The following is a 12,265-nucleotide window of genomic DNA, read 5'->3' on the forward strand; positions in this document are numbered from 1 at the left end:
AAGATGGACTTTTAGTAGAGGGGAAGCTGTGAATTAATCCAGTATTTTGCAATCTGAGGGAGACACTAGGCCTTGACAGGTGCTTAAAGGTCTCACTGACTTGTGAGAGTCTTGAAGCTATGATGGACTTTTCTACCCATGTTAAGTTTGTGGTCAGAGAAGGTAAGAGTGATACAATCTATATGCAAGTGTACCATTTGGTCCTTTCCTCTAAACAGCACATTGACTTCCTGTATTTTTTACATGATACAGGTGAGTGACAGTGCAAAGAAGGATTTGAAGGAAGGTATGAAGCTGTACAATTCAGAAAACAATGTTGGACTGAAAAATGCATGGAATATCATTCAAGCAGAGGTAACATTTTCTCAATAGAAAAAAGAAAACCACCACAATTTGGCCATAAAGGCTGCTGTAGTCTATTAACTGTCACATCCACACCAAGTCTAAAACATGGCTAATGCAGGCTTTGGTTTCTGATTTTGTGCTCTTGAACGTCCAGGGAGTACTGTAACACCTAGGATCAAAGTGTACTCTGTAAGGTGAAAGACACTTACCTCTCTCCAAGATTCTCTGTGCCTGTCACATAGATGATCTGAAACAGAGGAGAAGCAGCAAAACCTGCACAGGAAGAACTGCAGCTTTGGCAGCTAGGCTTTTGCCGTTCAGCAGTTGTGGGCAGAGATTACCTTATATTTAGGTGTTTGGTCTTATGTCCCTGTGGCAAAAAGACTAATTTACCCTGGGCATGGAACCGTTCGTTTTCTTTGTGGTTTTTTTGTTAATTTGTTTTTGTTTGGTTGGTTGTTTTTTAAATGTTTTAAAGTATTTACTTTTAGTGATCACTGAGCATGAAGCACTTTAAAAATACAGAAGTATTGTGGCAGCCCTTTTAAAAATATGCAGTGGTTTAGTGGAAGTAAAAGTTTGTGATGGTGCATGATTCACAAATTGTGCTAGTTAAGCTAATTTATTAATCCTGTACTTTTTTCACAGATGAAATGCTGTGGTGTGAATGACTTTACGGATTGGTACCCCGTGCTGGGAGAAAACACAGTTCCAGACCGATGCTGTATGGAAAACTCCCAAGACTGTGGACGGAACTCCACTGAATTAGTGTGGAAAACAGTAAGGCTCATTTTGCTCAGGTCAAGGGAGGGGTGAAAAGGAAGAAAAAAGAGGGAATGCACATGAAATAAAATGTGACCTCAGGATTTCAATTTTCATCTTTTATCATTTCAGGGATGTTATGAAAGGGTTATGACCTGGTTTGATGAGAATAAACATGTTCTTGGTTCGATTGGGATGTGCATCCTCATAATGCAGGTAATACTGGTATGATATTTATCAACGTGGTTTTGATTTGCTGTCAGCATTCTTGATTCTACTGTATAAAAAGTGATGCTCAACCACTTTGAGTTTGGTATTCATTTCAAAAATGTCAGATTGGTTTTATGAGTTCATGTAAGGCCACCTACTCAGAAAGGAAGCAGGTCAGTTGTCAGTCCTGCAAAGAACATATGCTGCAGTGGGGTTTTGCTTACCTACATTTTGACTTCAGAGTTCCCACGTTTAGCCATTTGTTACCCTGTCCCCTAGGGAACCATTTTTTCAAATTCTTGAAACAAGTTCTAGAACTTGCCAAAATTATTCGAATCATGACCACTGACCTGAGTAGGTTGATGTGTTTTACAGAAGAAGTGCAGAGGTATCGTCATAATCTATTAAGATTTGGAGTTCCTGTATCATTGCTGTACTTTTGCAGGAGAATACCTGAATCTGATGTTTCAGTCACAGTCATCTGGCTAAACATGCACAAGTTGTTGGGTAAAACGGAAGAGTGACTCATACATATTGATTCTGAAAAACTGTTGCACGTATGACAAAAAGCCCTGAGAGCTTTTTGCCTCCATCTGTGCTCTGACAGAGCTGCCTCTGAACATCACTGTGTGCCTAAACAATGTACATGCAAGTTTCCTGATCAGTGTTGAAGCTTGAGAAATATGGCTAGTGTAGGATGATGTCTAAAACTACAGCTGGACCATGAACACAGGTCAGCAGTGGAGTTTGGGCAGCCTCCCTGTACTGAAGCCCTTATTGTTTGTTTTCCTTCAGATTCTTGGCATGGCCTTCTCCATGACACTCTTCCAGCAGATTCACAGGACTGGCAAAAAATATGATGCCTAAAGCCTCTGAAATACTACCACATCAACCCTTCTGTCTCTTCATAAAAATGAACAAAAGGAATGATCGCAAAGAGTATCAAGCCTAGCTCTGCTGAAGGAATCCGTCCCGTTGACTGATCTACTTTGTTGTTACTTGTCCAGTTTTTATCACAACTTATTTGACTCGGTTTTTTGTCTGTTTCATGTTTGCCATTTATTTGCCAAAGAGGGGGGAAACCCACCAAACAAATGGATTTTCTACACAAAATCATAGCTCTGCTTTAAGAATGTTTCTTAACTTAGGAAAAAGTTTTGCTCTACTAATCCATGTTATATGTGCAAAAATTATGTGTGTTCAACTTCAAGGGAGAATTCTTAAGTCTTCCATTAAGTTTTCAACTCTCGTGTCCAATTTACTGGAAGATTCAGAAAAGCCACTCTAACTGAATTTGAGCTGCTTTGCAGCTTCTTGTACCTTACAGTGTATACTTTTTTAATATTATAATTATTATTATGAATATAGCTTAGCATTTAGTTGCCTGACTTATAACTTCTTACTGGTTTTGGTTTTACACATTTGTTGTACATTAATTTGGGAACCACTGTGCGATCTCCAGAGGACATGTTTTTCAAAGTTGACAGTTGGTGCGGACAAATAAGGGCATAACTTTTCTCAAGTCCATGGGGAGGCATCATCTACCTTTATCAGGGCCTTGATGCCCTTTCTGTAACAAAGGTGGTCCCTTTCAAATCAGAAGCTCTTGCCTCAGATGGAATACAATGCCATCCTATCGGACCATATGATGAGCTTCCTACTCTTGTGAGGCTAATTTCCAGTGACTTTACTCACCCGAAGCAGTGCCTGGCTGCTTTGATGTCATGCTACTTTGAAAGCTAAAAGTACTGATTAAGCAAGTTACTGCTCCGTGGCACAAAGGAAATTGCATTCTGACATACTGGCCATTTGAAGCAGACTTCACAGATTGTGTTGTGTTTCAAAAAGTCTGTCCAAGGCATAGCATGTTGCCAGGTATTAGGAAAGGGGATGGCAATTTGATGGCAATATTGTCATGTCATGCCTTTCATTGAAGGGGTTTCCTCAGGCGGATGACAGCCATCTCCCTGAGCTGGAAAAGGAGGTTTGATTAAAGGTGACCAAATGATGCAGGAAAGGGGCAATTTCCAAAACAGCACTTATAGGCAGCGTGTGTTGTGTCACCTTCAGTACAGAATTGGTTTTTGCTGACGGATTGCCAAGTAAGTTCATCCAGTGGGGTAGTTCAGAGTTCATTGCAATGCATATTTTTACCAACATTCCTGTTAGAAAACTTGAACATGTATTTTTCTAGTTTGAATGGTGCTTCATTACAAGCAGTCCCCATTTGCTCTTTGTTGCAGGTTTTTGCTGATTTGTGAAGGAAGAAGGAAAGGCTTAGATGTTGGAGGATGTTCTGATTTAACGCCAGTCAGTGCTCAACTCAGCTCTGAAATAAACGCTGCTTTTTGTACTAGTAGCAGTCAGAAGTGACCTTCAGAGGTTACCTCATCCAATGTCCGTCTCAAAGGGGGACTGTCATCTATGTGAGATGGGGTTTACTGTGACATTATTGGCTGAGTTTCAGAAACTGTGGAGGATGCACATTTTGTGCCTTTCAGTGCCATGCCATGCTGAACTACTCCTCTGGTAAACAAAATTCTCTTAATGTCCAGTCTGAATATTTATACTTTAAACTTTTAAATATACCATTTTCATTGTATCCTTCAGCCTATCTTGTGAGCTGACATAGCTGTTGAGCCACTTCATATCTGGGAGTTTTTAGCCCCCTGTTTATCTCCTAGTAGGTCCTGCATGCACCTGTACATCTGGCAGCGACAGTGTTTTGTGTGGCCCATGTGTCACTTTTTTGAGTTCCTATGAAATCAGTGTGACAGGAAGGACTGTGAACGTGTGAGAGACAGAGATGAATTTGGGTATTGCATTGAAGAAGGAGATTCTTAGAGCATGACCCTTGCCCATATGAGTACAATGCCCAAAGTTTTACAGGGCTCTTGTTTCCCACTGGAGCAGACAATGCCATATGGGTTCAGCTCTTTCACTTGGATTGCCTTTGAAAAAGTCAGGGAGGAAGCAGAGGGAAAGCACAGAAACTGAATCCAGTTTTACTTCCATTTCTAACAAAAATTGGGACCAGGAGCATGTGAGCCCCACTGGAGATGGATGTTCCATGTTGAAGAAGGGGCTCTGATGCCCAGTGTTATTTGCTGCTACATGTAAGACTGTATCTGAAGTTGCTAAGATGCGTTCCCATTTTTGCAAGAAAAGACAGGACGATTTTAATCTGATGGCTCCACTGCATTCTCCCTTTGGGCAGGTATGCTTAGCTTCCTCTAGCTTTCTCTGGCATTCAAAAAGAGTAAGCAGGGTTCAGGCTGAGCAGGAGCATAATCTCTGTCCTTTTGGATCGCACAGTGGTACCTGCCACATTTTAAATTTTAATCTGCAGTCAGTTTTTGTACAGAACATGGTAAAATATATTAGTGAAAGAAATAAGGAAATAATGTTTATTAGTAACTCAGAGATGAAATGCATAGTTGCAAACTCAGCTACTTCACCTTCCATCCAAACTTATTTTTCTAGACTGCTTCATTCCATTTCATGATCTAGCAGGATAGATCCTGAAATCTTTTTTTTTAATGACTACTTTTGGCATTTTAAGCACAGTATTAAGCGAGATAGTTACATGAGCTTCATGTATTCATCTATATGAAGCCGCCTACTGGAAGGGGTCAAAGCAGGGCTGATTTGTGTCTCTAGCTGACTCTCTGATGGGAGGTGATGACAAACATCCCAAAAGGAGCAGAAAAGTAATGCCATTTTCCAGGCAATAAAAAACAGACCTGGAAAGTGTGGGGCTGCATCAATCAGTTTGTCAGAGGACACTGCCTGTCCTGTAAACTGATCAAAGGGAGCTTTGGCTCATGTATGTATGCACTTTTTTTGCTTACACTGGTGGGTGGCTGTCTGTGTGTTTTCCCCAAGTGTCACTCTGGCTATTTATCTATAAGTCTTTAGCATGTTTTAAAATAAAAACTGATACTGAGTAAAAGTATCTGTAACATACACAAATATTGATTTGTATAAATACATACCTCTCTGTATCTCTAATTCATGAAAGCACAGTTGAAGGGTGTGAAAGTGCTGTTTCTCTGAGTGTTCCTTCAGATTGTAGCAAACCTGCTCTCTCACTGTCCATGCTTGGAAGCTGCAGCACAACTTAAGCAGAAACATAGTAGAACTGCTCAAAGAACCTCTACTTGTAAGCTGTTCAAGTGATAGCAGTAAATTCTGTTCCCTCCTGGTGGTAAAAAGGTTGTTAGCTATAGGAAGCCTAGGTGGAGGGCCCTCAAGATAAGTGCCCATAGCTAAGTAGCATGTGAGATGATAAAAACAATGGCATAAATGTCTCCAAGATGGCAGAAGATGCCTTGTACATGTCATGGATTGAGTTCCTGGACTATGGTCACATTAGGCCAACTCTCCTATCCTGTGTCCACCCCTCCATTTATATGCATGAAATACAAACTCACAGACAGGAAGGCTGCAAGCAGAGGGTGGCTGAACTGACCCTTGTGATCTTTATTGAGCAATGTATTGGTCAGGCATAGAAAAAGCAAGGGGGAAAAGCCATTTTCCCAGCAGATGGTTCTTGAGAGCCACATGAAATAGGGCACACAAAATTCTCATCTAACTTCTTTCCATAGACATGAGCAGCTTCATCCTCTAGCTGTCATGGGGAAACCTGGAGATATTAGCCATCTGTTGTGCAGTAGAAAGTAGACACTAAGAAAAAAATTGCCATTCCCACCAAATGATGTTTGCACCAGTGTTTCTTCTATGCAATACCTACTTTCACCTTTATATGAAAGATTTTTACTAGGATGATATAAAAATAAAGGATTTTTTTAAAGGTGCCTCTCTGAGCTTGTTTCTCTCCTAACCCCAAGTACTACCAAGACAAAAAGGGGACAAAAAATTCCAAAATGTGATTATTCTTGCTCCACTGCAGTTGAAGTCTAGAGCTCTTGCAGCTGTTGCTTGTCTGAAAATATTCCCCTCCTGCCCCATCCTTTCACATCCTCCTTCAAAACAATACTGAAACAGAAATAGGTCTGAAAGATCCCCAAAGAACAGCAAATTAGTTTTGAGAGCCTTGTAATACAAGAAAGTTTCAAATGTCCCAGAAAATACAGAATAGTCAAGGGGATGTCAAAGTAGTAGAGAGCTTGAAAGACGTACAGAGGACCCTGAGAAATCTCAGAGAACCCGTCACAATTGATTGAACACTGAGATAGAGAAAGATAACAGCATAGACTTCCAAATACCAGGAAAATAGATGATGATCTCAAAGATGCCCAGATGAAATAGTGGAGCCAAGCAACAGAGAGTCTGAAAGAGATTAAGAGAACATAAAGTAGCTTCAGGGAAGGGAAGAAAGCTTGTAAGTGCCCAGGAAAACAAAACGTAGCAGTGTCAGAGAGGCCAAGAAAGAAACAGACAAGGCAAAGGATCTCCCAGAGAATACCGAAGACGCTCAGTGATACAAGAAACTATCAGAGATATTAAAGGAGCTCCAGAGTACTCAGTACCAATGGTAGTCTCAGAGAAGTAAAAAAAAAAAAAAAACCACACAAACAAAAAAACAGGCAGAAATCTTGAAAGTGCCCAAAGAAGGGAAAATTGATCCAAAATCTGTAAACGACAAAGAGAACACAGACTAGCCTCAAAGAGGAAAAGAAACTAGCAGGAAGCCTGAAAGAACCATGGTGAACACCTTGATGATAACAAGAAAGCAGGAAAGATTCTGAAAGAGCAGTAGGAGAGTATGCCTGCAGCTGCTAAGAAAAGGAGAGAGGTTAAAAGAACAACAGATAATAGCCTTGGAGAAGGGAAGAATCAAGCAGGGAGGCTGAAAAAAATCCCAGGAGAAGGAAGGGTAGCTGCTGAGATGCCACATACCTTAAAGAGAGACTGAAACAGACTCAGAAACTCCAGTTTAAGTTAAGAAAATTGGCAGGGGTGGGGGAAGAGAAGAGGCCAGGAGGGGAACAGGGGAACAGCAGAAAGACTGAAAGCACTCCAAAGTCACCTCAGCTGAGAGCAAGGAACAGAGCAAAAGCCTGAAGGGCAGCCACAGCAGCTTTGGAGAGTCTAAAGAAAAAAAGTGCAAGGTTTGAGAGTTCCAGAGAACAGAGAAGCCTTGCAGAGTTGAAAAGACTAGAAGAGAGCCTGAAAGAAATTCGAAGACAAAATAGTCTCAGAGAAGGTAAGAAAATAGCATAAAGCCTGCAAATGTGAAAGATAACAAAATATGGCGGAAAGACTGAAAGAATGCTGGGAGAGCAGATAGTAGCCTCTCAGAGACAAAGAACGATGTTAGAACAGTTCAAGGAGAACACATGGTACCATTGGAGGGACATGAAAGTAGGAGACAGACTAGAAGAACACCACTACATGCAGAGTATGCTTTGGGCGGTGAAGAAAAGTCTCAAATAGCCTCTGAAAGCATGCAGAGTAGCTGAGTGAGAGAGACCAATGGGGAGGAGCTTGGCATTGAGAGGAGAGCAGAAGGAGCCTGTGGCAGGGCATAACTATGTTGCTTAAGATGCAGTCTTTAAAAAAAACCCAGATACTGAACAGTATTGGCCCCAGTGTCAATCCCCAAGAAATGAAAAGAGTAAACTTGCTGCCACTTAGTTTGAACAGCTGATCACAACCCTTTAAGCTCACTAGTCCCAGGCAGTTATTCACCCACCTTATCTTCCACTTATCCAAACCATATCTCAACCATTTGGCTACATGGTTACTACGGCAAACTGTGGCAAAGAGCTTGCTGAAGTCCAGGTGAACAGCACTTGTGGCTCTCTGCTCATTCAAGTGAATAGTTGTCTCACTGTAGAAAGCTGTCAGGTTGGCTGGGCATAATTTGTCCTCGGTAAACCTATGCTGTCTTTTCCGCATCAGTTTCCTGTCCTTCATACAACTGGAAGTAGTTTTTGTGTGGATTTGCTCTGCGATCTTCCCAGGGGCAGAGATTAGGCTGACTAGCCTGTGGTTCTCTGGGGGCTCTTTCTTGCCTTTTGGGGGAGATGGTGAGGGTGGGAGCAGGTGCCATATGCCTCTTCAAATTATCGGGAACCTCCCCTGCTCACTGTGACCTCTCAAAGATGAGAGCACCCGTGCACTGACTTTGGTCAGCTCACTCAGCACATTTGGCCACATTTCCAGTGGACCAACAGACTTGTGTTTGTCCCGCTTGGCTTTTGGTCCCCAGCATAGTCTTGTTCTACTGTGGTAATGCTCCACATCATTGCCCAATTTTGCCACCAAGTTCGGGACCTAAGGCCTAAGAGCAGACCTTACACAAGTAAGGTCAGCAATGCTCAGGGAACAGAAAGCTTTTCTGTGATGCTGTATCCATCACCATCTCTGCTACATGAGACTGTGGGAAGACACTTGTGCTTCTTTCCCTAATCCAGCGATCTTCCTCACGATGCAGAGAGACCTGAAAGAAACTGTGTATTTTAGTGTAGAAGGATGAGGACTGTTCTCCAGAAATACATCTAAGATTGAGCTCAAGGGTGAGAGCAGAGCAATTCAAATTCCTGGACAAAGCTATCAAGGAATACATTTAGCCAGGAATCAAAAACGGCAAAGGTCCCAGCCATGAGAGAGGTGGAGAGGGTCACAACAAAACCACCAGGATCAACTGTAACAGCACACTTTCAGATGTCAACAGGTTTGCAAGTAGGACTACTGGCCTGAGTTGCTCTAAGGGATCATGCTTCACATCCAGATGAGCATCTGTGAGCCAAGCCATGGGAAGACTGGAAAGCCCATGACAAAATCTGTCTGTGCTGCTCCTGGACTGGGAGTCAGCTGCAATTTCAGAGCCACACCATGACTAGGAGGCCATTCACTTCTTCTCAATGATTAAAAGAGGCATGAAGTTAGGACCAATGCTGACTAGGTGCTTTTAGCTCAGGTGCCTGAAGCTCAGCCAACTCAGATGAACTGACCAAGGGGTTTTGCAAGTTTGATACACAATGTGACTTTCCTGCTTCTAATGAAAATCGCGTATGCAACACAGAATCAGGCAAAAATGAAGCCTTGCACTAAAATGCTTCAGTCTTGTGTTTCTGTGAACAAATCTGGAACATTATTAGAGTATTATATGCTGCAAAGAGGGCCAGAGCCTGGGCTCCAACACAAGAGGGTCCCATTGGCACAGCTGAGCTGCTGTGATCCCTGCAAAACTGATTTGACTTGTGGTCCTTGGCTTCATATTCATGCCTGACTCATCCATGACAGGTCATTGGACACTATTGTTCCCATATTCCCATCATTGTTTCATTCCAACTGCATACCCATGTGCTAAAACAACATAGTGACACAAAACTCTTGTTAGGATTGAAAGAAAAGGTCATGTTTGGTCTTAGACCTAGGCCATGGGATTCAGCATGGGACAGGGGAGAGTCATCAAGACACAGCAAGAGGTGTCATTGCAGGAAGGTGAGGAGCTCCTGGGAAGCTCCCTCTGATCTCTGATTCTCTCTGATATATTTGTATAGTCCTGCTGTGTGGAGAATTGCTGTGGGACTTTTGCAATTCCTACAGCTGAGAGCTAATTTGGCTCATGAACTGCAGGCAGAGGACACATCAGCAGCTGAACTCTGTGAGTTTTCCTTTACAGAAACGTGGTGGCAGTGTGTGACATGAAGCAGGTTTGCAATGCTGCTCATCCTTGTATGGCTGCAGGAACAACTGGGCTCACAGGTTTGGCCTCAACAGTGTCAAAGAGGGTAAGCACAGGAGTCTGGAGCTGGTCTTATTCCTCCCCTGAGTCACTGCTGCAATGCTCCTTGCTGATACACTTTCCTCTGACACGAAGGCAATTCCTGCAACAGTTCATTTCACAAAGGCAATGGCAAGGGGCAATGGGCACAGACTGAAACAGGACATTCCATCTGAATATGAGGAGAAACTTCTCTGAGGGTGCCAGAGCACTGGAACAGGCTGCCCAGAGAGATCGTGGAGTCTCCTTCTCTGGAGACATTCAAAACCCACCTGGACACATTCCTGTGCAATCTACTCTATGTGAACCTGCTTTAGCAGATGGGTTGGACTAGATGATCACCAGAGGTCCCCTCCAACCCCAGCCATTCTCTGTGTGATTCTGTGATGTTCAAAGCTGGTTGCCAGCCTGCTGATGTGAAGGGGACAGCTAGTCCTAGTCCCAGATTGAGGATCAGGTTAAGATTTCAAGCACGTCCAAAGTGGCCACAAACCCCTTACAAAAATGCTTTACCTGACACCATTTAGCCTCCATAGCCCTGCTTGATGAGGGAGAAGACCGCCTTTTGCTGCAGGGTTACCAATGGTCGCTCTGGCCCAAAGTGCTCTGGGAGCTGCTGCACTTTTTTTCTGTCAAGGTTCACTTGTATGCTGACATAAATGCAGACTGTAGATACAAAATCCCAATAAGATTATTACAAAATGGCACTGAGAGCATCCTAGCAAATGCTAGCTGTATATATTTCTATTTGTTTCACAAGCTCTTCCATTCACCAGTGAATTGCTGACATTCATGAAGGCATATCCAGGCTTCCTTGCACTGATCACCCCTGGCCTAAGGGAAATGAACTGTGTTTAGGCCTTGCTCAGTGTCACAGGTGAGGGTAAAGCCACAGGCAAGTAAAGAAGTTCCTGTGTGTACCTGGGGTCTGCTCGCTTGCAGACTATCTTGTCCAGGCAGCTGGTGACCAAAAAAACGTCCACAGAGTGCAGGACAGTGACTAGCAGGGGTGACCTTATGGAAATGAGCAACTCCAGCCTGAGGTGTGTTTTGGTTGTTGTTGCTGTTGGTTGGTTTTGGGGGGGGTTGTTTGTTTGTTTTGTTTGATTGATTTTATTTTGATTTCCTCTGTGTTTTTAAACTGGTTCATGGAGAAGGCCCTTTGAGAAGCACTGCTCTGAGTTTTGGGAGACTTTGTTTCATTGCTGCTTCTGACCTTGGATAGTGGTTGACTGGTAGAGCAGTCACCATCCCTGGAGGTGTTTGAAAGATGGAACGTTTAATGAAGAACTGTTGTTTTTACATAATTGAGGACCTGGTGCCTCACCCCAGCAGGGGGAAGGACCGAGAGACATCGGACTATGAATCCTTAATGTAAAACAGAGTGTCTGTTTTACATTATACTGATACCTGTATGCATACCAATATCTGTATTTACAAGTTAGTTTAGGGGGAAGGATAGCCAAAGTACCAGGAATCCGTATCTTAAATAGATTGATAAGGGGAGGGTTTTGTATGGAAACTGAGGCACTCATCGGGTAGTCTGTAAACCCTGAGGTACCCAACCAATGGGGAACAGGTGAGGGAAATTGCGGCCAGGATTTTGGGGGGATATAAGCAGGGGCTTTTTGCCCTATTATGTGTGCTTACCTTTAGGTAGAACACCTGGTGTTGCAATATCGTTATTGAAAAAATTGCTTTGCTGAGAGAACCTGCCTGATCCTATTATATTTGCAAAATAATTGTTTCCTACACATAGATGAGGTTCTCAGGGACATGGTTTATTGCCAGTGTTGGGTTAACAGTTGGATTTGATGATCTTGAGGGTCTCTTCCAACCAAAATCATTCTATTATTCTGTATATGCATATTTCACAGGGAAATTGTGGACTGTAAAAATTCCTTGGGAGAGGCCCATTGCTATCCAGGAGGACAGCCAGCAATCGGAAGAACTAAAATAAACGAAGTTGTGTGGTATGGAGCAGTGAGGGGTGCTGCACCGGAGCATCTCACTTCCAAAATGCTACCCACACACCGCACAGCACCGGAAAAACTGACGGAGCCTGTATGCGGAGCCCGTACGACTGACAGGCGATAACCGCTGCAACACCACGGCCCGGAGGCCGCCAGGTGCCCGTGGGGGCGGGGGGCGCGGCAGGTCACACCCACTGTGAGGGACCCCCGCTCGCCTGCAGAGCGACACACACCGCAGCCTGTCCCCGCTCACCCCGCCGCGCATTTGTACACCAGG

The 12,265-nt window shown here is 43.3% G+C and overlaps 1 protein-coding gene across 3 annotated transcripts in view; it reads left to right on the forward strand.

The window, feature by feature from the left end:
* TSPAN9 (tetraspanin 9) overlaps positions 1-6,130 on the forward strand; it is a 156,902-nt gene extending 150,772 nt beyond the window's left edge. For all 3 annotated transcript variants that reach the window (XM_065849067.2, XM_071815052.1, XM_065849051.2), the window contains 4 exons: positions 253-354; positions 994-1,125; positions 1,240-1,323; positions 2,113-6,130. In XM_065849067.2, the coding sequence (XP_065705139.1) occupies positions 253-354; positions 994-1,125; positions 1,240-1,323; positions 2,113-2,184 (390 nt within the window). In that variant the 3' untranslated portion in view covers positions 2,185-6,130. The remainder of the gene's footprint in view (positions 1-252; positions 355-993; positions 1,126-1,239; positions 1,324-2,112) is intronic.
* Positions 6,131-12,265: the final 6,135 nt, after the last annotated feature.

This window comes from Patagioenas fasciata, chromosome 1 (genome assembly GCF_037038585.1).
Source record: "Patagioenas fasciata isolate bPatFas1 chromosome 1, bPatFas1.hap1, whole genome shotgun sequence".
In the NCBI taxonomy this organism is placed as follows: domain Eukaryota; kingdom Metazoa; phylum Chordata; class Aves; order Columbiformes; family Columbidae; genus Patagioenas; species Patagioenas fasciata.